At 28.2% G+C, this 23,692-nt stretch overlaps 1 protein-coding gene across 2 annotated transcripts in view; it reads left to right on the forward strand.

The window, feature by feature from the left end:
- Positions 1 to 23,692, forward strand: part of Elys (AT hook containing transcription factor 1 homolog) — an 88,186-nt gene that overhangs the window by 46,335 nt on the left and 18,159 nt on the right. For both annotated transcript variants that reach the window (XM_087149870.1, XM_087149871.1), the window contains exons 21-30: positions 670 to 764; positions 1,315 to 1,496; positions 2,432 to 2,585; positions 3,679 to 3,799; positions 5,945 to 6,010; positions 10,271 to 10,414; positions 11,479 to 11,678; positions 13,232 to 13,294; positions 13,387 to 13,447; positions 18,449 to 18,901. In XM_087149870.1, coding sequence (XP_087005996.1) covers positions 670 to 764; positions 1,315 to 1,496; positions 2,432 to 2,585; positions 3,679 to 3,799; positions 5,945 to 6,010; positions 10,271 to 10,414; positions 11,479 to 11,678; positions 13,232 to 13,294; positions 13,387 to 13,447; positions 18,449 to 18,901 — 1,539 coding nt within the window. The remainder of the gene's footprint in view (positions 1 to 669; positions 765 to 1,314; positions 1,497 to 2,431; positions 2,586 to 3,678; positions 3,800 to 5,944; positions 6,011 to 10,270; positions 10,415 to 11,478; positions 11,679 to 13,231; positions 13,295 to 13,386; positions 13,448 to 18,448; positions 18,902 to 23,692) is intronic.

The raw sequence follows: 23,692 nt of genomic DNA on the forward strand, positions 1-23,692 counted from the left end.
TTTTATGAAATAACTTAATGTATGCAATGTAACAAATTATGCAGTAAATTGAAAATAAAATGCTCATAATTTATTTAGATATAAATAAGCTTATTTATTTGGGAAAAATAATAAGTTATATTGAATGTGTTATAATAGCTTTTGTAGGCTATAATTTTCTGCATTAAGCTGAAATAAAAATATATGAAAATAGTAATTTTGTTTTAAGAAAATGTGAAATATGAATTGAAATATGAAATGAAATTTTGTGAATTGAAATGAGATGAAATATGAATTTGTTTAAATTTGAACTATTCTTCGAATATTTATTGCTGAATTTTATTGGTCACTTTTAGTTTTTTTCCAGTTTCTACCATTTCTTCTGTTTTTTTCCAGCATTCTGGAAGAAATCTTAATCCTGGGACCCCATTATGCTGTTGTTTTAATTCATTGGTTATTTACTTTATTTGCCTACTCATAACCTAACTATATATGCTAAATACGCATGCATATCTCTTTTGTCTTGTATAATTTTATTTTTAAGCAATTATTAGAATTTTATTTTTTTCCAAAATTTATTTCTTGAAGGGGGATTGGGAAAATTTTCATGTAAAAATTTTATAAAACTTGGTGTGTTATTTTTGATGAAATTAAATTCAAATCATAAAAATATCTTTAACAAATTTTTAGTGCTATTACACAAGCCTTTGAATACCAAAGGAAGAAGCAAAACCAAGGATATGGAAATGACTTGATGAAACATCTATTTCTTGGATGCCAGGAAAGTATGAATCTTTTTCAATTATAAAAGTGAAAGTATTCATTCATAATGCTAAATTGGGTTATTTAAGCCATAAATTACAATTTCTTTTGGATGATCTTTACTTGCCTCCAAATTGCTAAGGAGGTTACTCGCAAGATCTTCTATTCATCTTTTTTTTTTTTTTAATCCTGTTAAACTTATTATATTGCACTTAAATTCAGCTTACCTTTTTTTAGTCTTACTAAAAGTCCAATATTCACACAGTTAAGAATGCCTTAAAGTCCTATAACTGCTTTCACGCAGTTAAAAATGTAATTTTATGACTGAAAATTAATTTACTTTATGCTTGTATGAAATCATGTTGTTAGTTACATGCCTAACTTGTTTAAGGGGTCACTAAACCATTACTTCTTTCCAATTTATTATATGGCAAACAGTTTAATTTAGTATTAGAAATTCAATGTTCTACTGCACTTTTCATGTAGGCGTGAAAAGTATTTTTAACTTTCTTCTTTTCTTTAAAGGTTTACTTAAGTGTGGTAAGCATTAATTTGTTTCTTTTTTATTTATAGTGGGAAAAATGAGAGAATTGATGTATCTGCCTTTAAACAACCTGGAATCTTCAACACTAGTGCAATTTCTTTCTGAAAGTGAAAGTGCTAGGGAGCAAGAAACACTTGTCATCTACCAGCTATTACATTGTAAATTATTTGAAGCAGAAAAAAATAATGAAAAACTTTCTCTCTTACTTATGGTTTGTATTATTGTTAAAAAAATTTTTTAAATGTAAATATACTATTTTATTACGTTGTAATTTGGAATAACTGGCCATAGAACAGAGAGAAATTTATCAATATAGCAAAATCAGGGAATTTAACTAAAAGTTCCAAAATAGTCAGGAAAAATGAATAAATTTATGTTTAAGGTGCGTAGAAGTCCTTTTCATTTTCCATGAAAATTGGTTTTATAATAATTTTAAAAATTTTTTTTTTTTTAAAAATGAATAATTTATGTGTAAGGCTATAATTTATGTGTAAAGTTCTATATTTCTTTTCTGTGAGAATTGGTCTCATAATAATTTTTTTTTTTTAAATAGTTTATTTTTAAATTCAATGTCTTGTGTAAGTGCTTTGTAATGTATTATATGTATGAGAAGACGATATTTCTTATAATTAATAATAAAATTTATGTCACAGATTTTGCAGAAGTCAGGGAAATTCGATAAATGACTATTTGCGACCTAATTAAATAAGTATTTCTTTAATTTTTTTTATATTAAAGTGAAGTGAGGAGTATAAGATTTTGGATAAATGAAATGTATGCAGCTGAATTATAAGTGTGTTTGCAACTGTAATGATTGAAATCTGTGTGACTAAAAAACTTTTTTCCCTTCCTTAACATTAATGAAATAAGGCAGCGGTTTCCAAATGGCCTTGCGTGGAACCCTAAGGTTTTGTGGAAGGTTCACAAGGGTTCTGAGAGTTGGGACTTTTTTTTTTAACAGTTGTGATTTTCCAAACCTGTAATTAAATTTATATCTGATTAATTGCCCATTATTTATTTAATATTTTTGTGATTTTTATGAAATTATTTAATAAGAATGCTTGTAAAGATAACATTTAAGTTTACAACATTTTAGTTTACACTTAGATTTTCTCTTTTTTTCACAATTCTAACTAATTTTTATAGAAAAAGAGTCACAGTCCATCAGAAGCTCTTATCAGAGAACGTTCTGCAGACAGGAATGCTTTAGTTGAATGTCTGTTGGCAGGGGTATCAAAAACAGAAAGAAACCTAGTCAATGAAATAAACAGACTTCCACTTGAAGCTCCAAAAAGAGAAGGTAATTATCATTGTGGTAAAAACTAGGTAATTTTCAATTGATCAGATAATTTACTCCAAATGTTTTTTTTCTTCATGGTAATCATATGACTATTTTAATTTAGTAATTATGTTACAGATTTTAGTAATATGTGAAACCTAAATAAAGAAAAATGCCATCAAAACTGCTAAAATTGTATACTTAGGAGCACATGATAATGGTAAAATCTAATACTGTAATAAGAATTAAAGTATTATTTATCTAATTTTAATGAAATTATAATTATTAAAATTCAAGAAAACTGCTTAAAAATGCAATGAGGTGTTCTGTAAATACCACCTTTACTATATATTTTTAGAATCCTTATCAAAAAAGAATACACATTAGGGATTACAAATTAATATTTAAGAGAAGAAAAACTAAAAATGCTATCAAAATCTGACAAATTACAGTATATGAATTTGGATGTAATGAAAAAGTCAGATTGTGGCAGGAAACAAGGAAGTTGATCAACAATTATTAGAGATACCTTCAATTGTCGATCTCCAATTTAACCTTTTAAGTTTATTACATTCTCCTATCTCTACTGTTATTCATATTTCAATCAATGGCGTTTTTGTTTTCTTCTTGCCTAAACATCAGCTTGCATTCCTAATGTGAATGCTTTTTTGCTTTTGTTTTTATTTTTTATAATTAAAAAGAAAACATCTTAAAGGTAGTTTTTACTGAACACACTATATTTCTGCTGAATGGTTTCGGTTTGTCAAAATTTTGAGGAATGCAATTTTAATTCATTTAAAATTTTAATCTTAGTTCCTGAAGAAATATCATTGGAAATTCTGTAGATAAGTTACTAATGAATAATTCCAAATTCAATTTAGAAATTGAATTTACTCCTGAAATATAATACATGATAAGGCTGCAAGTTATCTTGTCCTATTGAGTTTTTGAAAAAAAAAATGGTTGCAATGCAATAATACAATTAAGAAGTAACAATAAAGCAATCAATCATTAGTCAAGTGTCCATTGTACTTTTCACCTGTGTTACTAGAATATTTTACTTTTACAGAAATTTAAACAATAGATAACCTTCTTCCTATGAACTCTATTTCAGAATATATCCAACCATTATCTGTGTCAGTTAGATCTAAAACAATGAGAACAGAGTCCTACTCAGATTTCTTGAGATCACTAATAACTAAAATGCCTTCATCAGAACACCCTAAAACTCCAAGGTAATTTGTTATGATAATGAATCATTATTGATTTTGGAATTTGTTATTTTTGATTTGCATTTTTCTTTTTAGCATAAGTGAGATTTAAATGTATAATAGATACATATTGTGATGTAATTAAGTTCTAACAGTAAGAAGCTTAGGAAACTTTTTTAGAATATTGTTAAATTGTTATAAAATCTTTATTTATATGTTACGATATTTGAAATTTTGAAACTACCTAAGAAACCTCATTTCTATCAAATGAATGTTTTTTGTCTCTATTGACAAATGTTAAAAGAAATGTTATGTGAAAAGTGAAATGAATTTTCAATTTAGAAGTAACAACCTTCGATTTTACAATATGTTTTTACTTCACTAATGCTTGTTAACTTTATTTTTTTGATCCGTATCAGGGGTCTGTTTAGAAGAAATTTGGGTCCGTTAACGGACCCTTCACAAAATATATTTTCATAAAAACGGACCCTTCACAAAATATTTTAACTTAAAAACGGACCCTTCACAAAATGATTTTAATTCCCTTCACAAATTTGTTTATTTTCATTATTGCTTTGTTAATCGAATAAACCCTTCCCATGGCAGAAAATAAGAAAGATGGATGCAAACGAATTAAGTTTTGTCTTCTGCAGACGATTCTTCCATTATATTCGTCCGAAATGAATATTCTGCGTTCAGCAGTATAGGCTAAATACCAAATATTTGTATGTTGCATCTCTTATTTAGAAGCAGCAATTGCTGTTTATTTTTGAAAATTAAATTTTTTTTTGTAATTATAATTTTACGGTACCGAGCATAATCTTGTATCTATTTACAATTTAAAAACTCCTTGAAATTTTTTTTTTTCAATAACCGGACCCTATTTGCACTAATTCATAAAAGCGGACCCTGGTTGAAAGAATGTGAGTAATTTTTTCACAATTTCACGAAAACCGGGCCTTTCACAAAATGTCTGGACAGACCCCTGCGTATAATAAGTAACTTAAGTTTAAGGTGAACAGTTATTGTTACTATGTTGTATTATAAAAAAAAGTATTAATTCACTTTTATTGATTGATACTGTAGTAAAAATCTTATTAATCTAATAAAGTCTTATTAATCTAGTCTACCCTGATAAAGTCTTATCTGTTAATCCAGAGTCTAATGAATTTAATCTGTGAAACTAAAGTAATGCAATAACAAGTTTTGAGATTATTTAATTTTAATGTAACATTCTGTTTATATTCAAGAAAATATTGATCATGTAGCTATCGTGAGATGTTGGTAAATAAAGCAAGCAAAGAGTGGAGCCTCCTAGTTACTTTATAAAATGCTATTTTGTTATTTTAAACCAAATAAGTCATTTAATACAAAAGGAATTTTATCAATGTTTTAAGATTGTGATAATTTTTCACACATACTTCTTAAATGATGGCACAATGCTACAGATTTTGCAGCTTTTCATACATAATGTATGACATTCTGGACTCAAGTTAAACTCATTTTCACTAGAAAATAATATTTCAGCTAAAGAGGAATATGAATTCTTCATAATTTAAATTTCTTTTTAGTTTGGAGTTTCTTTTTCCTTGATGTTGAATAAATGCTAGTGACTATTTTACTGATTTTTCTATGGCCAATTTATGGTCAAATCAATTCTATGGTTCAATTTCTATTTCACGATTAATAACCTTTGATGGTCAATTTAGAGAAATAGGGTTTTATTTTATGTAATATCCATATTTCACTGTACTCAAAATCATCTGTTCCCAGTAGGGGTTGAGACTAAGTCATCAATATCCAGCCCATCTCCTGCTGCAACATAAAATTATATGTAAAATTCTATTTTTGTATACATTATAGTGTAATGTTGAGCTGTAATATTTTAGAAGGCATATTTTTCTAATTAATTATTAAAACTACTTTCCTATAAAATCATGTATATTAAAGCATTCTTACATTTTTAGTTTATTCTACCTTCATTCAAATGATTTGTCAATCTTGCATTCTTATTACTTAAGCTAGACTAAAAAGTACATTTTGAAACTGAATGATAGAGTTCTATATGAAGAACTAAGCCTTCACAGTTGTCATGAGATATTAACCATTTTAAAATTGAGCAAGTTTATTAGTAATTATTTTTAGTATAATTGTTTTATTTTTATTTAGATCTGGATCTGCCTTTGAAAATCTTCCGTTCCTTCGTCCAGTTAATACTCCTGAGAGAAGTGTTAAGTATGTAATCTACTTCAAAATCGGAAGAATATATTTATAACAATATATATATACAGTCAAACCCCGCTATAGTGAACCTTCAAGGGACCGAAATTTTGGTTCACTATAACCGGGAGTTCACTATATCCGTTATGCGGGCAATTTAGGTAATGGTTCCCAAATTCCTCCCTTTTATTACACGTTATTCAAATAAATGGCTGAAAAATATTATGTAGTAGCAAAAAATTTGTTATTTTTTATTACTCTTTGTCTTGCGTACAAAAAAAAAAAAAAAAAAAATTTGTAATCTTTAGCTGTTGAGCAGTCCTCAACATCAGATATGGAAACATTTCCCGACTCTCCGATAATTTTTCCTGAATTTCTGTTAGTCCACTTTTAAACTTGTCTAACCTGCCATTCGAGCACATAAAAGAAATCTCATAAAATTGCTTAGCAAATTCATCGACATTTGTTCAGATACTGGAAGATTGCGGCTTCTTTGAATGTTGAACCACTTCAGTAATGCTTCTTCAATATCTTTGTGATCTGTTTTTCTCAACTTTTTTCTGTCATTTAAATTTTTTTCATAAGCAGAAATTGTTAATTGCCTATTTTTCCATATGTTATGAACTGTAGATTTGGATAGTTTATATTCCCTGCAAATAACAGCTTGATTACATCCATTTTCAATTTTTCTGATTATGCCCATTTTTTATATCAATGGAGAACATTTTACGTTTACTGCTCGCCATAGTTAAATTTGAGACACTTGTTTGCAGGCTTTTTTTAACTGCACTGAGAGCAAAAAGGAGTTGAAATGAGGGCCTTATCAACACATATTAGTGTCCAATTCTTTGACCAATAATGAATCTCATTCCCTCTGACAGAAAATGCATATTGACCCACTGACACCTTACAGGTGCATCATCTGCCTGGGGTGGAAACATCTACTTGATTTGTTTAGGGATGGGAAAGTGAGATAAAAGAAGCAAACAAGAAAAAAATGCTTATCGCTACCTTCTTCACTATAGATGGTTTTAAAAATCGGCACATGTATTTATTTTGAAGTAGAAATTTCAAAATTATTACAAAAAAATGAAGAAAAAAATCAGTCGAAGACAGAAAAAAGTTCATTATATCCAACTTCATCACTTTTTTAGTTCACTATATCAACAAAAAATAACATTATACGGATATAGCAAGGCACGGGACCAAACATTTCGTTCACTATATCCGGGAGTTCACTATAGCGGGGTTTGACTGTATATATATACAGACGTGCCAACTCTCCCGCATTTTGCGGGAGTCTCCCGAATTTTAAGTAATTCTTCCGCCCTCCGGAATTGATTCGAAAAACTCCCGAAATTTTACTGCAATGAACGGCCAAACTCAAAATTACCTAATTTTTCCCTCGAGTGCATAACTTTTGTTTTTCTTTCAGCGTGAATTCCATCCCCTCTTATCGAACTACCATGTATGTATATATATATATATATATATATGTATATATGTATATATGTATATATATATATATATATATATATATATATATATATATATATATATATATATATATATATATATATATATATATATATATAATAAAACAAACACTTGTAGCTGAGTATAACTAATGAGGAACAAATTATAACTTTTAATTATTCTTAAGCAAAAATAGTTAGCTTTAGCTATTAAATTTCAAATACATTATTATATGTTTTTTTAATCATTATTATTTTTATTTTATAAATTATTTTGATTCTATAAACTATTTTTTATTTTGCTAAGAAAATTTGCTTTATGTCTACAGGATTATATGCAAGTTTTGCGTATTGGAAACTAATTCTTATTCTCAAAGAACATAGTCTCTACCTTGACAGATTTTTTTAATGCAATACGATATAAAACATTTATAAATTTCTAATGAATAAAATTGACAAATGTTGCCTTTTAGAAAAAATTTGTGTTTAAAACAAAAAAATAGCAGAAAATATTTGAGTTCATTGTTTGTTTTCTTATCAGTATAACAGTCTAAATTCTTTGTATAGTTTTACTTAAATATCTCAACAGTTAAAAACGTAATTGATTTGCTATTTTATAATGTAGGGAAACTGACACTTATTTTTTTGTTTAACTGAATAAAAATAAGTTCTGTAATTTGAAAATAACGTTTGTATAGTTTTTATGTCGCTTTCTAACAGTTACTTTGCTTCATGTTGTTGAATTATGTCATTGCTTAGTTGAATTACCCTTATCTGTGATTGACTTGTTTGATATAAATTATATACATATTTCTTTTAACTCTCCAAATCAACAAGTCCAGAAAATTGATTTTTCCAGATAATAAGTCTTTAAGGTTAACAAACATCAAAACATCCTTATTCAATAAAAAATAACAAATAATCTATAATTAACATCAGTTTAAATCAACAACGTATAAACAGGTTTGCATAGTTAAGCAAATTTTGCAGCTTTTTGTTACAAATTTTTGCATAGTTTTCAAAATATCAATACTTTTATTATGCCATTATAACATACTGCAAATTCCGAATCACGCTTTCAGTTGTTTATCATTTCTCGACGATTTCATAGTGAATCTCTGTGGTTTTGTTGATAGTTTTTCCGATATTTATTAAAATGGATTTTCACTTGGTTTTTAAAATCTCTTTTTTAATTCAATATTATTTTATTTGGCAAACTTCGAATTGCACATTTCACACTCAATTAATTGACGAATCATCGGCAATCCCATATGGATTTATGATCACATTTTGTCAGCTATTGCTATGGATTTTTATATCTTTTTAATGCTACATTATCATACACAGGAAATTTCGAATCACCTTTTCACAAATTACATTTTTATGCACTCTTTTTATGACGATTTTTTGTCCGTGTGGTGTTATTGATCGCATTTTCAACAGTTTGGGATTTCCACATAGTTTTTAAAATTTCAATTTCATTGTTTAATGTAATATTATGATCCACAAATTCTGAATTGTGTTTTTGAATAATTACATTATGACCAGCATTAGTCGAGGCTATTAAATCTCATATCCGCAATTTTATCAAAATGTAAAATTTTCAAGCACTCTGAAATTGAGTGTGTGATTCTTAACTGTAATAATCCTTTTATGCGAGACGTAAGGGGAAATGTTTTTTTTTTTTTTTTTTTGGTTTTGCACTGTAGGATTGGTTTCTATGATATCCAATGTTTTTCAGAGTATAGCGAAAATTGGATTAAAATCGAGCCAAAATTGAATTAAATATTAACATACAAATTAAGCGGTACATTCTCATCCCTGCATACCTTTTTTTTTAACAGGTTGCAAGTAAAAAAGAAAAGAAAAAATTTGAAAGGGAAAAAGAGTTTTGTTTATTTTGATTGTTAAAAAGTTTCTGGAATAGAGATTCTTCCGGTAAATGGACATTAGGATATGGGACTTAGTGCTGTATATAATGTATCTAATTTCTGAAAAATGAATGAAACTTTTTTATGAACTTCATATCTAGATATACATAATGATGTTGAGCCCACTGATACCTTTAAAACGACCTTAATTTATTAAATGAAAATAAGTAAAAAAAATAGTGATATAGTCTGTAAATATACAGAAACATTCTATTTACTTACCTACATTCAAAATTAACATTTGTTAATTCTCAAAGTTTTTGAACAATCCCCTCTGCACCTCCTTGTCATCAATCCATAACGTCATCAGAGTTGCCAACTGCTCCGGACAAGCGAAAATAATTGAAAAAACGGTAAATAACTACAAAGTAAATTTCGCAAATATTTGACTATTTTAGCTTGTTTTTTAAAAGTTAAAGCATGAGATGAATACTACTAAGTGGGGAATTATATAAGTCTGCGAATTATTTAGAAATAGTGGGATAAAAATCTATTAAATTAAATTTATTAAACCAAGAATCACAATTGATAAACTACCTCTTTAAAATATATATTTCCTGTCCGGAGCAAGTTGGCATCTCTGCGCCATGAGTGATTTCTTATTTAAGTTCCAGGATATTTGGTAAATGCTATTTAAACAAATAGTCTTTCAAGAATTTACCACCAAGTTGACTCGTCTGTACAATATTCAAGTTTGAAATGCATGGTCAAAGCAGATTCATGTTGAAACTTAAATTCTTATTGTTAGGCAAAACTTTTTTTTATATACTTAATATATGCTGATGATGCATGAAACTTAATGAAATAAATTAAAGTTAATAGCAAGAGCTAAGTGTATTTTGAAATGTCAATACTAATTTATCTTACAGGAATACTCCTGCTGTTAGGAATATCTGTCTGGCGGTTAATAAGCGTTCTCTTATGTCCACTAGTCCTAATGAATATGCCACACCTGCTAAGCGATCTAGGTTGCTAGATAATGCAACTTTCATGGAAACTCCTTTATCAAAAAGGTATGCATTCTTTTTTTTTTTAATTTCATTTCTGTCAAGTTTACAACTCTACAACAACTCTGAGGTACTAGTGTATAGGGTATCTGCGCACCTGGAAAGTCATGAATTTCAGTATTGAACAAAATTTTTCATGAAATGTCGTGATTTGAACTATTTTTATTTTTTTAAAGTCATGGATTTAGGTCGCCAAAAAAATCTAATTTTTAAAATGGAATTCCCCCCATGCATGCTCCATGGTGCTCTGAATATCTGAATTTGTTACGAAATCCTCACTCACAGTCATATTTTATTAAAATATAAAATGTCTTTATCATGTTCTTTAAGAAATTATGTTCTTTCAAAAAAATGAAAGAAAAAACATTTTTAGAGCAAATTATCTTTTAAACTTCTGTGATTTCGAAATTTTTATTATTATTTATTTTTTTTATTTTGTCAATTTAAGATTCTAGCTGAAGCAAGCCAATCATTGGCGAATTTTTTTAATTCTGAAATGAGAACAGAAAAGTCATGAGTATTTCTTTTCTTTTCCAAAGAACAAGAAAATTATCTTTGGAATATAATTCTGCAGAAAAAAAAAATATTTGCTTTTCCATTTTTTTCAGCTGTTTTAGACTCTTCAGTATTTTCTTCATCTCTCTTTACTGTGCTCTCTTTTCTCTTGCTTCTACTCTTTCTTTACTCTGTTTTTTAAATTTAAAATCTATAAATATGAAGATGCGGAGTATAACACTTTTGGTTATGCCTATCATTTCAATCAATGTTATTATATTACTTTTTTAAATTTATTGTTGTGTTTTTGTTGGAGAAAATAGTAACTTCGTTAAGTCATGAAATATCTTGGAATTAGTCATGAAAAGTCATGGATTTGAAAATCTAAAATGTAGCTGATACCCTGTGTGTACCAATTTAAGACTTAAATTAAAACAAAAAAATTGAAAATTTTTTTTTCATTAATACTTTATTAGAAATATTTTTCGAACATAGTTAACTATCTGGCCGCATCTATCTTGACTACCTTGACTGACTGTAAATTAATGTATTATATTTTAAATGTTTTCTTTTAGAAAAGCTCCCAGACATCTGGCTGGAGATATTGCTTCACTTTTGCAGACACCCCCTATACACCGTAGAGTTTCACTGACTAAAAGTAATCCTGGAACTCCTATTGTTAAACCGCAATCTATATTGAAAAAATCTACTGCTGCTGTCATGGAAACTGATGCAGACTTTCACAGAGCAGAAACACCACCAATACTTATACTAGGTATTCATTCTTTTTAAATATTTTATTACCCTCCATTGTTAATAAAATTTTAAAATTCGCAAGTTTTACTTTTTGAATTTTAACGAATGTCTTAAAAACAGTTTTTTTTTTCAATAAACTTTTTAATTTCATTGTCATCTTTAAATATTATTCTAAAGCATGGATCTACAATCATTTTTAGGCAGCAGGCCATAAAAACTAGGAAGCATGTTGAGGGACAGCAATAACATAAGTCTGTTATCATATTTCAATTCTAGATCGAAATATGATTATGAATTACACAGGCTTAACTATAATTTTTCAAAGATAATGTAAATGAAGTAATTATATTTTATCTAAATTAGTTGGAAAATTAAAAAAAAAAAAAAAAATTACTATCACAAATAATTACAAAATTTCACTTACTTCAAAAGTCAGGGATGAGATTTTTCCGCTTTTTTCCTCAGATTTCAGCCTTTTTATCAAAAACTCTGATTCTCTAAAAGTTTTGGTTTTTTATAAATATTCCACTTTTTATGAAAATTCAGTCATTGAAATAAAATAATTATATTTATTCTCAAAGAAAAACAGAAAATTCAAACTACGCCGTAGCTGCTAACCCTTCCGCATTTGTACTTATTTTAGCTATTTTCTGCACTTTTATGCTCAGAAAATACGATTTTCCGTATTTTTGCCCGCCGACCTGATATCTCGTATTTTCGTAATTCAGGCGTCGTTGCTTCCTGTTTGCTGGCCCAAAAGCAAACTAATTAAAAAATAGCAGTGGATTTGCGGTGATCATATTTATTTGCACATTAAATTAATCATGTAAGTTTTTATTTATTATGGCTAAACTAAAACAATACAAACAAGCCTTTTGGAAGTCCCAAGCCCAGAATCTGTTAATATCACGATTCTTATTCACGCAATTTTAATATCAAACATCGATTTTTGTGTTTACCTGATTTAAAAGTTGCCTCATTGCGATTCTTATTCATGCGATTTAAATATCATATCCCAGGTTTTTTGTATCATCCTTTCGGGACCAAAGAATAGAAGCAGGGTGTGGGATTTTTTCGATATCACGATTTGTATTCACTCAAATTTAAAATTCTGTTTCGTGATTTGTATTATCAAACATCAATTTTCGAGTTTATACGCTATTTAAAACTATCTCATGAAATAAAAAAAAATGAAATATGTGTTTTTATATGTTTTATATGTGTTTTTAAGAAGATAACAAATTATATTTTCTTATTCTTTGTGTCCTTTATCTATTTTACAATAAAAGTTAAATTATTCTAATTTTTTTCTCACTTAACCACAGCCATATTAGCCTGTGTTTAGATGATTTTTATAATATTAGCTTCAACTACATTTATAAATTACTTAATCACTGTTCTTCAGCAAGTATACTTAAATAATTTTATGTTAAAATCTAATGAAATTGAAATTTTTTTTTTTTTTTTATAAATAGGAAAAGAATATTAACTATTCTTGTTCTATTGTTATACTATTATATGTAAAATACGTTTGATTGGAATTTTAAGTTTTTTATCTAAATTTTCTTGTAGAGGAAAACTTAGAAGAATTGATGCAAGTGGAGGAGAAAGGTTCTGAACAATTAGAAGCTGAGAGTAAGGAGCAGTTTATGTTATAGAAGCTTTTCATGTTTCAGAATTATTAACTATGTAAAATTTGAATTAATTGAAATTGGTTTTACTTACAGGTGAAAGCCAATCAAAGCAAATCAGATTTGATTTACCTCTTGCTGATCAAAGTGTTGTTAGGTAATTTTCATAATTGTATTATTTTTTATGTTGTTTTTTCACAAAAATATGTGAAAAAAACAAAAATTATCATTTTCTACTTACTTTTAAATTGTAATTAGAAAATTCATTTTAAGATTTTAAGTACTATAAGTTTTATAAATTTACAACTGAAATATGTTTGACAATCACATTGCGCATAAGAATTTCCTGTGTAGTACATACGATCATCTTAATTTTTTTTATTACTTATCAATATTGCAGCTGTAAAAAATTAACATTAATAACCTTAAAATGATGTTTATTTGATATTGATCCCATATCCTAAATTACATATCTTTAATGCATACCTTAGCTACTTTTATTGAGTGTAATTCAATTCTGTTATTCAAATTATTGTAATTCAATTCTGAATTTAAATGTAAAACATTCCAAAGTATTTCCCTAAATGTTCCTGAAATAAAACAATGCATAGGAAAACTAAGAAAGTCATTGAAAATTCAATGTAATCATACAGAATTAATTATCAATCATGAAAAGAGAAGTTATGCTTAAAATTTGAATAATTGCACAGTTTGTTAGTTTGATTTCAAGTGTTTAGGAAAATTAATATGCATAAAAAATATGAATATGAGATTCAAATATGAATAAAGCAAATGGTACATCTGTAATTTATAAATGAAAATTTCCTTACGACTGTACCACCTATGGGACACAGCAGGTTATAGCAACATTTTCAGCACTCATATTTGTCAACAACCACGATAAATTCAGACTTATGTAAAGAATGTAATTGTAGTTCTTGGAGGAAAACTTTCTGTTTCATATTGCTTTGAAACATAAATTAAATTTTTCTATTTTTATTTAGTAAATACCATAAAAAACATTTTTATTTTTAAAATGATTTAATACCTGTAAATCTTTAATATTGAAAGTTTACTATAGTTAAATTTAAAGTTGTTTCATTATGAACTGTCAAGACATTGCTTGATTTCCCCTTGTTTTGTCCCATATGTGATGTATATGTTAATCACATTATCAAAATATGATTACAGTCACTTATAACATTACAAAAATTAATGCAAAGCATTTGCAAATGTTTGCTTTCTATGAAAATAAATACAATAATTCATTTATTATTTAGAATTCCCTGAATTTCATAGACTTATTTTAAAGAAATATATTTGAGCAAGTTCAGCCTCGTCCCCACATGTAGCACTTGTTTTAATTGTTATAAAATATTAATTTGACTTTCAAAAATGGCATTATTCTTAATTGAAGAAAGGTTTGCGCATCATGAAATTAATTGAAAATATATCATTCTTAGAAATTAAAATTACATTAAGACGCTTTTAACAACAACAACAAAAAAATGTCCTACACTATGGAATGCGACAATATATGAATGCATTTTAAATTATGCCTTGCTTTATAATGACACATGTCAAAAACTGGTTTAAAAGAAAAGCAAATATAATCAGTAAGAAATGTACAGTTTCATTTCAAAATTTAAATCACATTCAACTACATGCAAATTAAGGTTGACAATTTTATAAAATTCGAAATACGGCTAAAATGTTCCTTTGAACAATATACTAAAAAAGTAATTAAAAAACAATAAACTTATGAGATTTATGTAAAAATGATTCACTATTTATTACTACCACTTATTAGCTTGTGATTGCATTGCATTACAATCAGTTTTATCTATTTATGCACCACAGTTGACTGTAACTAAAATGGAAGTCTCACATTAGTTATTTGAAGAGCAAATTACGATTTATTTTTGACTAAATTTTATCATTTAAAGAAAATTGCGAGGCCCTATTTTTTTTTAAAAAAAATATATATTTTACATGGGTAAACTCAATATTCAGCTATAGAATCTGAATATAGGGGGGGGGGGGATTACACTAATATTAGATGTGGAGTCAAAATCCAAAACAAATTTATTGAAATGTAATTATTATTTATTTATTAAATTACAAATTTATTAAATTATGCAGCAACTTTTCAATCTCAATTCAAAATTATGACTGTCTAAAAAAATTTTCAGTTAGATATCTATTTGTTTGTAAGATATTAATTTATTTAAGAAAAATTTGTAATTCATGAAGCAAGAGTATTATATTACGGTCAGAGAACAACCAATACTATACCTTTTTGTTTATACCTTTATACCCTTGTCTATACCTTTTACTCATAAAGAAATTCTACATAAAACTTTTTGTAATTAGGACCAAAATTGTATAATAAATTACCTCTACTAATAATATCAGAAACCTCTATTTTAAATTACAAAAAATTATCAAAAGCATTTATTTTTTCAATTGATAGCATAAAAAATTTCAATAGTTCTACTTTTTTAGGCTCATTATAATCTTTTGTGAAGCTCATTGCTATATTTTTTACCATATAATATCTTCCTAATTTTTTTCCCTTGTGCTTAATGTTTCAGTATACATTTTTTCTAGCTGCCTATATGAGAATACAACTTGAAAGTACAAATCTAGTTTTTTTTTTTTTCCAAATATTTTTTGGATTTTATGAATAAAAATTATTATTATTATACAAGGTCCGGCTATTAATTTCCAGGACTGACGTAACTGTAGGAGAAAGAAAAGCCGGAAGATGGCGCTAATGATTGCATATTGAAGAGTGTTCTCTTGCGCATGTGCAGTGCAATCGGCGCCATTCTGAAGTGAATGGTTCTCGTGGAAAAGCACATTAATACGGAGCTCTTAAATTCCTGTTGTCGAAGTGAAATGGAGCAAAGAATTAACATTAAATTTTGCTTCAAATTGGGCAAGACAGCTGCAGAAACCTACAAATTGTTAAAACAAGTTTACGGCAAGGAAGCATTATCTCGCTCAAGAACTTTTGAATGGTTTAAACGCTTTCGAACGCGAAAGCGTGGAAGATGATCCGCACACAGTTCGTACGCAAGCCGAAAGCAATTGAAAAAGTTCGCGTCCATGCATTGCGTTTGCCTGTGAGGCGATTCTTAGCTCAGCAAGGTGTCGTTGAGTCACAGTATCCACCATACTCGCCAGACCTAGCACATACTTTTTCCTGTTTCTTAAGCAGAAAAATTCACTGTAACGTTACAGTTACAGAAAACAGTAACGTTACAGTTTTCGTGAAGGCTTTGACATCCTGAAATCTTGTTCCCTTCAGTGAATTTTTCTGCTTAAGAAACAGGAAAAAGTATGTGCTAGGTCTGGCGAGTATGGTGGATACTGTGACTCAACGACACCTTGCTGAGCTAAGAATCGCCTCACAGGCAAACGCAATGCATGGACGCGAACTTTTTCAATTGCTTTCGGCTTGCGTACGAACTGTGTGCGGATCATCTTCCACGCTTTCGCGTTCGAAAGCGTTTAAACCATTCAAAAGTTCTTGAGCGAGATAATGCTTCCTTGCCGTAAACTTGTTTTAACAATTTGTAGGTTTCTGCAGCTGTCTTGCCCAATTTGAAGCAAAATTTAATGTTAATTCTTTGCTCCATTTCACTTCGACAACAGGAATTTAAGAGCTCCGTTTTAATGCGCTTTTCCACGAGAACCATTCACTTCAGAATGGCGCCGATTGCACTGCACATGCACAAGAGAACACTCTTCAATATGCAATCATTAGCGCCATCTTTCGGCTTTTCTTTCTCCTACAGTTACGTCAGTCCTGGAAATTAATAGCCGGACCTTGTATGTAGAATAATTAAACTTATTTGCATTTGCATATATTATTATAACTTTTAAATACAGTCAAATATTGATATCATGGAAACTTTCATAAATTCTACAATCAAAAATTTGAACAATTTAGATAAGATAAATACCGACATTTTTAAAGTTGTATAACTTATATTCTTTGAAATCTCAATGTCGTTCTTTATTTATTTGATATAATGTTCTACTTAAAACTTTCAATTTTGACATTTTCCTCTCATGATATATTTTCTGATGTTGAGATCTCTGTTTATATTTCTTAACATAATACCTCTTTTCATTTCACGGCACACTAAAATATTGTCTACCGTAGCCTCTTCTTAAGTATCAGTTTCGTTTGAATTCATTATATTAGCAATTTTTCCCAATTTTACTGACATATTTTCTTATTTATCGGAATTTTATCTTACAACAGGGCTCTTACGGATCCCTGGTATTGTCGTTGTGGAATTTTATTTTCTCTCTAAGTAACAGGAAATGGTCAGGAAAATCGCAAAGAGAGAAGAGTTCTCTCTAAGTAACAGGAAAATCGCAATTTTTTAAAAGAAAAAAACTTGAAAACTCCTACATCATGCCTGGAAAATAACCAGTCTCAGAATTATCAGTAACAGTAATCTGTTATTGAGATTTGAGTTTAATAATTCTAACAATTATTTGTTGTAAACATTTCACATTTTACTGAAAATTTAATGCTTCTATCCTCATTCAATTATATTTTTTGCTTACAAAATCTAATATTTAACATTACAAATAAAAAATCAAAGTTGTCTGATGAAAAATTGCATGGTATAGATAAAATATGGTTTGAATTTTCCTGATATACCTGGAAAAATCACTAAAATTTTTTTCCCTGAAATTAAGTGGGAAACCTCTTACTAGCCTACTTCTTTACGAATGTGTAAATTTTTTTCTTAATTGGACTCCTAGAAATAATCCAGAAAATTGTTTTAAAAAAAGTATTAAGAATTAGAGTTTATACTAAGAATTTAAAAAAAAATTCTATGCAAATAAGATTAAAAATGATTTGATATTTGTGATTAAAAATATTTCTGAAAATCAACTGTCCGTGAGAAAAGTACTATTTGGCTAAAATAAATGTTTTCTGTTGTCAGCCGAGCAAACGTTTAAGGACTTAAGGAAAAAATCATATTAGCGAAATTCCTGATATCAAAATTTGACTAATTCTGATTGTTGAAACTGCATGAAATGTATACAGATCTTTATCTAGTTTCTTATTAATATTGCGTTTTTTTCTTCTTTTTTTTAATATTTAAACCAATTTCAATAATTTTTCTAGTGAAAATGTATCCATCATTTCTGAAGTAGCAGCTGCTGATGAAAGTTTTGAATCTTCACTGTGTTCTTCTCCAGAAAAGCTTGAAACCAGTTGGAAAAATTCAATGACTAATCTGGCTCGTGAACCCCTATCCAAAATTTTAAAGCATTCACCAGCAATTTCTATGTGTAGAGGTGATGTAAAAGACAATATTTCAACATCAGAGGGCATTCTGTACGAACCAAAAGAGCCTAGCTCATTGAGGTATTCCAAAGCTGAAGGCTCCGATTTGGCTGATATATCTCATTTGTCTGAGACTCTTAACAGAGATCAGACTGTAACTTCTTCTAATACTTTATTCAGTGGCAGTGGAATAGAATCTTCTCCTAACTTTGTTAAAGAATGTGACTCATATGTGAAAGAGTTTTCTAAGGAGGCAGTCAATCAGGACTTCGGCACTCCAGCGTCACAAAGGTTGGTTTTTTTAAAAATAAAAAAAATTTTAATACTTAAAACTAATTAGTTATAGGATGGAAGAATTAATGTGTAAATTATAACTCATAAAATTAGATTATTGATTCAGCCATTTCTAGTAAATAGAATTTCATGGACCAGGATATACAAAAGAGCTTTTTTTTTAATTTATTAACGGAGCACCGATGGCAAACTCTTTAAAGCATGTGCATGTTTTCCCTTTGAAATTCTGCATTCATTCACTTTTTTCCCTTTAATAACAAATCAAAACTTTTCATTTTTGCTTCCGTATAAAGAACATTTTCTTTTCTTCTCTGCGAAAATTTTCTTTACTTCTCTCAAGTTTTCTTTAAATCACTTCTCTGCGAAAAAGTAAATAAATAATTATTTGTTGAATTTTTAGCCCAGGCACTATAATTTCAGGTTTTTGTGTAATTTTCTTTTTATTTTTTAGCCACATCAGAAGAATTTCTGGTTGCGTAAAATGACCTCCTGAATCTAAATATGACTATCATTCCTCTCCCCCCTCCACATTTACCCTTTTTGTATAACTTAATGACCATGAATTTGATTCAGAAGGAATTATTTTGTATGGTACATTTAAAGATAGCAATAATAGTTTGTATACTATAAGTAAAATATAATGTGAATAAAATATAATATATATAAATTATAATATAAAATATTATATATAATAACTGCAATAGGGCGATTCCACGAAAAGTGGTCCTGAGTGACTAAATTTTCAAAATTATCGTAAAATCAAAAATGACACAATTTCGGAATCTAGAAGATGTACATTTTTTAATAGTTAAGATAGTTTTTTGAATTACAAAAAATATTTATGTGAATTCTAACAAAAGGTGGAACACTATGAATTTTAACAGGAGTTCTCTTCTTTGTTATGTTATATTCCAATGGAGTTCTTAAAATATTAAAGAGCAATAAAATAGTTTTTAGTAATAAATATAACTATTTTACTCTTTTATCATTGTTTAATGTATTTTTTTAATTTGGCCTAAATTTTTTTGCTTGTTTGAAAGTCGATTAATCAAGATAGTCTAATTTCCCAGTAACACACGTAACATAATTTTGCATTTTTTTCTGTAAAAACTTTAGTAAAAAAGAAAATTTAAAAATTTTTTGTTTTATAAATTAAGAAGGCAAGATATGCAACGGAAAAAATTCTCGAATTAAAACTGCCAATAGTTAAAATTTTACAATTAATTTTATTCAAGGTAACACACGTAACGAAAAGTTATGCGCGTTACTGTTATGTGTGTTAGAGGTACTTATACACTTTAATTATTTATTTATTTTCAATAAAAGATTTAAATCATGTTCGGACATTTTTTATAACCGCCGCGCAACTTCAATGCCACAAATACGGAATTGTAAGATTGTGGTTTTTTGTAAAATCAGGTCGGTATAAGCATTAATAAAAAAACAGCATAATAAGACGATAATTTTGAAACTTTTGGAAATTGTTTTCCCAAGCTTCTATTTGTTATACGTTTATGTTTAAGTAGAATATTTGGACTGCATTTGCTAGATTATTATAAAATGGATAAGCTTAAAATAGTGTCCTTATCTGGATTTAAAAGAATAAGAAGATGAAGAAAGAAAGAAAAGAGCATAAGATTCTGCACTTCAAAGGAAAGAAAATAAGGAAATAATGAAAGTTAGACTTGAACATTCAAAACAGATTGATAATGATGTAAAAGGTTCACCACTAAGTATTTCAGATGAACTTAATTATTAATAAATGGATTTTCTTCAAAAGTTAGATTGTTTATACTATGCTTGTATTGAAACAAGAGCTGGTTCTCTGGATTATTACGGGGAAAAACGGGCAATAAAACGAAAGAACTATCTAAAATGTTTCTAAGAGAGGCTTATACTGATTTTTGTCAGTTGCATCCTAAACATTGTTTAATTTTCCATATTTAGTGCTTTATGACTAAAAAATTTATTGCTACTGTAAAACTTAGAATCAAAACAAATATCATGAAATTTTTATTTTTTAACTGGAAGGCTAAAATTAAGTTTATGACAATACATGGTGATGGTAGAAGTATTTATGTATATAAAGTAAAAGAAATTTTGGATCTAATTGTTGGATTGCTTCTGATACTTACAAAAATTTCTCATTGCTTGTTATAGGTTTCTAACCATCATTTATTGTAGTTTGGTAACGATGAGAAAAAGATGACAATAGCTCACAATAAAAAATATATAATGGCAAATGTGCAAGAAGAATGTTTTGAAATAACTCTTGAAAATTGGACTAACTTTCAATAATACGTAAGAGTTAAAAGAATCCGAGTTGATACTTTCCAAACAAACATATCTAGCATTAAAACCAGGGAAAGTCAAGTTGACTTTGCAATGGCATATTCTTTTGAATATCAAAACGAATTTCAATCAGCATTATGCTATCCAGCCACAGTTCCGTTATTCACAGCAGCTGTTGTCTTAGACGATACTCTCCTAAAGAGTTTAAAATAGAGTCATTTACAATATTTTCCTAAGGCAAAGACAAAGGTGAAACAATGTCTACACTTTTATTTTAAGACTTTAAAAACGATTCTACTTCAGAAGAGGAGCTAACAGAAACCTTCTATAGTAATAAGTCAAGTTAAGAATTTAAAAATAAATATATGGTTGAATTATTTCATATTTTGTCAATCAAAATATAAAAAAAGAAATTAATTTGGAAATATTTTACGATATCACATGCAGAAGTTCCTTCTATGGGATAGGTGTGTAGTACAAAATCTTGAAAGCGAAGCAAAAAGCAAAGTTATTTATATCATTGTGTTGTTATACAAAAAAATTTATTTGCTATACAGTGCTGTTTGCAAAGCTAACCAATCAGCTCATGCCTAATACAACAGTATTATATATTAGCCAAAAGGAAAGAAAGATATTAATTGAAAAGATCGATACATGGCAACGGTAATACAAAGCATAAAATCTATGAATAAGTATCGTTAGATACTTGAATAAGATGCATAGATGCACATTGTGGCACACAAATAGTCTGTAAGTCAATTTCTGTTCCCTCCTGATCAGAAGTGTGCCTATAACTGAAATTAAAACGACATATGCTCTATCTCGGGAACATTATTGACGCAAATGCACATGCTTGTAAACTTAAAATGCAATATTTGCATAAAATAATTGGAAAATATGCATATTTTTGTTTCCAAACAGAAATGATTTTGAAGGAATAGATGTGCCTAAGATTTGCTATGTTTTACTCTCTAAACCAGTATAAAGAAGGGCTACAACCATCTTTCCAGACCATTAACTATTTTATTTGATAAAATAAATTGTTTTTCTTCTTCAAAATTAAAATAAATAAATGTTTTAGTGCAACATTTATGACTTCTCAGTTGAAATATTCACAGAGGGTAACACACGTAACGCTCAGTTAACACACGTAACGCACCAATTTCACCAAAATAAAGAAGTTTTTACTGTTGCAGGAAATTTTTAAAAATCACTAAACACAGCTTCGATATTGTATCTCTCTTTAAAAGAAAATATCTTAATTTTTTGCCTTTATACTTCACAGAATTAAATGAATATATTCAAAGTTTCAAATATCTAGCATTATAAAGGGTAACACATGTAACAAAATTTCAGAATTTTTTTTTTTCAATATCAAATTAATTTGCGCCTTCAATCTTCGTTTTGAAAACTTTCAACGCATATAGATTTAACAACAAATTAAGAAAAACATAAAAAATATCTAACAAGTTTATTATAATAAGTGTTAAAGTTGAAATATGTCGTGTAAAAGTAACACACGTAACGAAAGAATCGCCCAATACACAGAATCTTCCAAATTTTCTAGCGATTGCTTCCGCCTTTTTTTTAAACTAAAATTGTGGCTATATATTTTTATTATTTGGCAATATTAAGAGCAAGGACAGGTGGATAAAAGCTAGAATATGTGGAAAATTAGAGAAAAAATTGCAGGAAAAATTCAAGGTGTCTAATTCTCCTTTTTGTTACAAATGTTCATGTCTTGGTTTCACTTCTCTAGTCCACCAAAATAAATTGAATGGTTTATCCTAATCAAACCTGGTTATAAAATTATCAAAATGTGATAAGCATGAGGGGGGGGGAGCATCTTCAGAAAATGGTAGGTCATAGAGTGGAATATAGGAGTCATAGTTGGATTCATGAGAACATTTTAAATAAGAATCAGTGAAGTCATATCGATGTTGATTTTGATGCTGAGAAACTTAATTATAGTCTGTACCAATGTTGCTTGTAAAAGAATTATCATTATCATGAACTTGTAGAATTATCATTATCATGAACTTTTTAGAATTATTTTAATTATCAATAAAAGTTAATGCTATTTAATTAATTTGTAACACGCAATAATTTTATACAGTTAGACTGAAAAGGATATAGTTTAAAAAAAAATTCTATTATAAATTTCAAGTGTATCTAATGAAGGAAGAAAGAAAACAGGAAAATGGTAGGAGGATGAGATATTTTTTAGAGACGGATCACAGATTTTCAATCACGGATCAACGCAGAATTCAATGTGTTACATGATTCACCCCACTGTATGGTAACTAAATTGTTAGTATTTTAAATGTGACCAAGTTTTTTTTTTAAAAATTTCTAGTTTTACCAATGTGCAAGTATTTTTATAAAAAGAAATTCTTGGCTTCTTATTATATATTACCATTATGAGTACATTAAAGTATAAATGATATATGAACTCAAAAGATAGTCTGCACAAAGTCAAAAATTCTCTCTCTCTCT

Source organism: Parasteatoda tepidariorum, chromosome 8, assembly GCF_982258835.1.
Source record: "Parasteatoda tepidariorum strain Cologne lab strain chromosome 8, Ptep-v5.0, whole genome shotgun sequence".
Lineage (NCBI taxonomy): Eukaryota > Metazoa > Arthropoda > Arachnida > Araneae > Theridiidae > Parasteatoda > Parasteatoda tepidariorum.